Here is a 6,000-nt window from a genome sequence, read left to right on the forward strand (position 1 = left end):
TTCCTGAGTATGGAAGGTGACACCCTCTTCCCTTTCCCTAGCAGTTGGTTTGTTGGGTTTAACCCTTTGACTGTTTCAGGCCCCTCTCTGAAACTGTCATTCTATGTCGCTCAATTTTTGAAAAAAAAAAAATTATTTTTTCTTATGAAATGATAGAGAATCTTTTCCCGATGATAATGACACCAAAAGTTCGAAATTTGGTCGAAAACTCATGGAATTATGCTCCTGCGAAGTTAGCTGTCTCGGCGACATATGCGTATCGGCAATTTCGCCGACTTTGAGCCCTATTTTCAGCCAATTCTGTTGTTCCAGTTGACCAAACTCATAGCTACTTCTTTAGAACTCCATTTTATCTATCAGCTGAGTACAAGAAACCTCCCATTTACTAATTTGGACTACCCAATATGGTCAGAAATTGGCAATTTGGCCAATTTCATGCAAACTAAAAAAGATGCCAATTTCAAAATAGGGTCCAGAATAAACAAGGTAGACATTTGTGGCACTAAAATAACATATGCTCTGTTCATTAGTCACATCTCTAGGCCCCTCTTATATTATTATTGCTTTCTATTTTGATTTTTTATTCATACAAAAAAATACAAAATTTACTGTTATGCAGACTACTGCATTATTGTAAAAATGGTATAAATAATATCAGTGCACTAGTGAAAGAATATCAGACTCCCCAGTTGACGTGTATTGGACGTGTGTGATTTATTTACTCCTGAACATTGGTAAAAATCGAACATTTCCCCTACTTTGACCTCAGTTTCAAGGTCGTTTTCATCGTCAAAGTAATGAAAATCATCTCTATTTCTGCAATATGTTTTTCATTTTATCACCTAAGACCATGAAAATGCGAATACAACGATAAATACTATACGAAAATACACCTCAAAGTCGGCGTTTTATTCCAAAAAAACGATCAGTTTTTTTTTTTCTCATTACGCAATGTGTGCTGCAGGATTTTTTTTATGTGGTGCACACTGACCACACAGACCCATTCTCTCATATGTGGGCCTACCAGCTTTCTCCCGCTTGATTTGAAGCCGCTAGAATTATTGAGTATATATACGTCAGAAACATTGGCTCGTAAGACGTATTTATACGTCGAAAACAGTCAAAGGGTTAAAGCCTATTAACCTGATGAAGGCCATTATTCTGAAATTGCATGTCACATGTCTAGAGCTTTTATTACAGTAATTAAAAACATATCAAAATAAATCCATACAAAAAAAATATAATGCATTTTCACACAGAGCACAGCTGAACCCCAGAAAAATTTCATGGTTAGGCTTCCAGAGGTCTTTAGAGAATTCTGAATTGCTAAATATTTTACAACTACAGTCTGTTCATATACCAAATTTTGATTCAGGTTTTCACTTGTTCTGTGTTTCTGAGACTAATCTCTTTAAATATTGCTCTGATGCAACTGTTATTAATATTTGTCAACAGAATTCCCCAAAAAATGAGGAATTTGAGCAAGAGAAATCCTTCGAGCACATCATGAAGGAAATTCAATACAGTAGAACCTCGGTTTTCATGATTAATCTGTTCGAAAAAGTCTGATTAAAACCCGAATTGTATGAAAACTGAAGCAATATTTCCCATAAGAAGTAATGTAAATCCAATTAATCCGTTCCAGACACCCAAAAATATTAACAAAAAATACATTTTATAGAGAATAACTATAGTTTTACATACAAACTAGGGGATACAAAAACTGAGGCTTGACTGTAGTTGGTTTTCAGTTTATGACTCATATACCATGAAAAAAAATGCACACCATGAAAAAATCTGTTAATAATTGGAGCTATTCATGGGAGGCCCTTCAGTAAAAAAAAAAGTTTGATAATCATAGCAGGCAAATTATGAAGCTTACAAATTATGGCCTGTTCAACCGTAATTAATACATGACAATATTTTACTGATATGCTTCTTACCTAATTGTGTGTCATCCAAAACTTGGCCCTTGTAGTGCTTGTATCCAGTGTGATTTGAAAACTGAACAGAATTGATGGTGTCTACTTCAAAACCCAGAACCTGTTGACAACATTAATAATCTTCATTTAGAAATGTAATTTATAATGCTTTATAAAAGTCAGTGAGCAATCACATTAACAGTAATTTTCTCTTACTTTTTTAGCTACATATCTAAAACTTTCATATTCATGTATTTAAAACCTCATAATATAAAATACCAGCTGCATATACTATATACAAATATCCACATTTATCTTAAAAATCCCTCTTAACACTTGAGGGTCATACAAACCTGCAGTGGAAAGCATGCACTTTTATTCCCCACATAACCAGACACGACATGGCTCTGGATAGACAAAACTCTCACAATTTTATCAGCCATGCTTGATTTCTGAAAAAAAAAATGCCTACTTATATTAACACATCAATATACTGTTTGGCTAAAATATGGTACCCAATGTCAAATGACAAATGTGAGTCACATATCTGTCATCTTAAATTTATCACAGTTTTTAAATTATCATCATTTGTCACTACCACTGTATGCCTATAAAAAATTTATTTGTAAAATACAATTAGTAGGTTGGTAGACAGGAACCACACAGGGAGGTACTGCCATCTGGTCAAATGTGTATTAAATGGAAACTAGTTAATTTTTTTTTTTTTTTTGAACTCTGCCAAGATTGCTGATCTTGTCGTTCTGTCTCATGAACATGAGTCAGAGGCCGTGGTGTAGGGAGGATAATCTAAAGAACCACTTAAAAGATAACAGATAACCATTATCTTAATGGATAACAGATGCAAAACAATTTTTTTTATACATACAATATTTGCTAAGCATTAGACTCACAACAGAAAGGGTTTGTATTTAAATTTTCTGACAATGTGAGAAGATTAGGCAGGACTTTTTACAGCTGCTGTCTATTCATGTAGCAGTAAATAGCTACCTAGGTATGTTATTTGTTGCATTGCAAATTGCATTCTAGTGAAAATGTTGAAGGCATCCCTAACAGAAACAAGTCACATCAACCAGTTGGGATATCACCCAGTTGGGGGTATCAACCAGTTGGGGTACCAACCAGTTGGGGTATCAACCAGCTGGGGTACCAACTAGTTGGGGTACCAATCAGTTGTAATATCAACCAATTCAAGGTTAAAATTAAAGGACACTGCATTGGAAGTTGAAGGAAAGCAGGAGTGACTTCTGGTATTACTCATGGCTCAAGTGGTAGTGCCTTCAATTTACATCTGGAGAGTTTGGGTTTAACCCCAGCATGAGTGGAAAGGTTGAGCATGTCTCCTTACACCTGTTGCACCTTTTCATCTAGCAGTAAGAAGGTACCTGGGTGTTAGCTAGCTGCTGTGGGTAGTGTACTGGATAAGAAGATCAAAGAGCCCCAGTGGAAATAAGCAATACTATTTGGCTTTCTTGAGTTATTCTGGCATTAATAGTTCAAAGTATAACCTATGCACCATAAGTACACAGAGTGTAGTGCTCAACTAATTTTATATGGAATGAATTGAGCACTACATAAATTCAGTACCATAGAAACAAACAAATATGATATACGTACACCTATTGCTAGAATAAAGAACACATCTAACTGAACTTAGCTATGTGATAACTAGACTCTAGATGTTTGTTATATGAATCTCACAGCTTTGGTTCCCTAAGAATAACATTTAGGTTATAAACTTAACATGTGGGCATGACGTATTTTTTTTAATTATGCTCAACTCATTCCACATAGAATGAGCTGAACACTACATAAATCCATTACCACTGTTACAAACAAATATGAGATATACCTGTTGCTGGAATAAGGAACACATGTGATTGAACTTAGTTATGAGATAACTAAATTCCAAATGTTTGTTATATGACCCTTACAACTTTACTTCTCCAAGAATAAAATCTAGATTATAAACTTGATATGAGGACATGGCATTTTTTCAAATACGCCCTTAAAAATTACCTGTGGATGTTAAAAATTATATAGATATATTTCTAAGAAACAAGACCCTCCTGTTATATAAGGAAACGTTATGGTAAGAGATCAGTCATAATGACACTCCACTTTTGTTTATAAACTGACCTTATACAATATGTTATCTAGTATAAAACACATACAAATTATTCATATCTACTGTAATAAGTTTATATGATGCTGACCTTTATAAATAATGTAGATAGGAAGCAAATATAGCAGAGAGAAGAGGAAAGCAGCAGCTGAACCTTAGTGTTGTTATTGTGGGGGTTTAAGGGCTCACGCAGTCAGAAACCTCCTCAACCTTCCCTATTTTTTATTATAGGCACAGGTACACAGTGTAAATTACCAAGGATCACCCAAAAACGTCAAAGTGACTTATAATCTAGATTTTATTCTTGGAGAACTAAAGCTGTAAGGGTCATATAACAAACATCTGGAATCTAGTTATTTCATAGCTAGGTTAGTCAAATGTGTTCCTTATTCCAGCAACAGGTATATCTCATATTTGTTAATATGGTAATGGATTTATGTAGTCCTCAACTTATTAGCAGCTAAATTCTGGTATTCCACTTATTCTGAGTAAAATGAGGTATAAAATAATAATCCCCAAATAAAAATAATTTTAGAGTTACTGGAAACAAAACAATAAAGATGGGAGATGAAATCTATGTTAGCATAACTTATGTAAAGAAAGACACTTTGGGGAAGTGAGTGTGGAAGATGGGATAGATTAAGAAGAATAGATTTTGTGAGAGTAGCATCAGTCCTTGGATCCATTATGTGAGTCTAATCTTTTGACTACCGCCCACAGGATGGGTGTGCTTAATAAAGATATTAAGGTAATTGATGGCTCTGTTCACCAACCCACTGGTAAAGATGGGATTCCCGCTGTTGTCATGCAGAGTGGCGGCTCTCATGTAGAAATTGGGGCACACATCTAAAACAACCTGGTTGATCAGACCCTGATCCACCATGAGGCCTGGTCTCAGACCGGGCCGCGGGGGCGGTGACCCCCGAAACCCTCTCCAGGTAAACTCCAGGTAACTGTGCTTCTACCCTTCAAACTGAATTGTTATACTCTTTGCACTCAAATGCGTCCATGTATCTAAGGTTGATACTGATTCTCCACCATCCATAAAAGGTGTTAACTTCCTGAGTATCAACTGTGGCATATTTGCGTCAGAAGCCAAAGGAATGGTAATAATGTAGACAGTGGAGTTGAATTTCACCTTCTGTAGATTCCTTCTCACAGTGGTCTTCAGATGTATGATAGAACCGATGAACTGACAAAGTAAATTACAATCTTGGGTTGTTAGTTAGCAGTCTGAGAATAATAACTGGAAAGGAACCTCAGGTGACCTTTACTCACTTGAGACTTAGGGAGACTGACACCACTCAGTCCACTTATCATTTTATCATGCCGGAGCCACATGCCTGTCAGTGGCTGCGCCATGGGGAAGCCTAGGGGGCTTCAGCCCCATAATTTCCTTGAGCCTCCCCATTATTTTCTTCAGTCCCCAAAAACCCCTCATGTGTTGAAAATCATTATTTATTCAAATAACAATTTTGCATAGCTGCGCCTATTACAGGTATGGCCCAATAGGTATATTATAGTGTTTGTGTTCTATCTAGGCTGGAATATTGCTGCACAGTAACAGTGTGGAAAATACTGTATATATTTTCCGGAAATACGGTAATTTATAGGTAAACAGATGCCCTATATTGTATTTTTAAAAGAAGTATGTTATCGAAAATGGGAAACCTGCGGCTGGGGAGGTTAGTCGCCATTGTTAATTTGAATTGGATACAACGTTAGTGTAATGGGAAGGAATTTTCGTGCTCTAGAGGTTAAAATTGGGCTGACACATCTCAAATAGGAGGCGAAATTGTTGGATGTGCATTCCTGCATAACTTGAGAATCAGGCGACAGGACAGGACAATTCCAGGAACCTCAGATAAGCTGTCTAAATTATGTTTAATTTCTGGCCAGTAAATTCTTCATAAATGTAGGCAAAAGGGGGGGGGG

At 36.1% G+C, this 6,000-nt stretch overlaps 1 protein-coding gene across 6 annotated transcripts in view; it reads right to left on the reverse strand.

Moving 5' to 3' along the window:
* Positions 1 to 5,442, reverse strand: part of Pdxk (pyridoxal kinase) — a 51,882-nt gene extending 46,440 nt beyond the window's left edge. For 3 of the 6 annotated variants that reach the window (XM_053782540.1, XM_053782546.1, XM_053782545.1), the window contains exons 1-3: positions 5,344 to 5,442; positions 2,276 to 2,374; positions 1,944 to 2,043 (exon numbers count right to left, since the gene is read on the reverse strand). In XM_053782540.1, the coding sequence (XP_053638515.1) occupies positions 1,944 to 2,043; positions 2,276 to 2,374; positions 5,344 to 5,427 (283 nt within the window). In that variant the 5' untranslated portion in view covers positions 5,428 to 5,442. The other 3 variants (XM_053782542.2, XM_053782541.1, XM_053782543.2) reach the window with 3 other exon arrangements.
* Between the last annotated feature and the right edge of the window lie 558 nt (positions 5,443 to 6,000).

Source organism: Cherax quadricarinatus, chromosome 38, assembly GCF_038502225.1.
Source record: "Cherax quadricarinatus isolate ZL_2023a chromosome 38, ASM3850222v1, whole genome shotgun sequence".
In the NCBI taxonomy this organism is placed as follows: Eukaryota; Metazoa; Arthropoda; class Malacostraca; order Decapoda; family Parastacidae; genus Cherax; species Cherax quadricarinatus.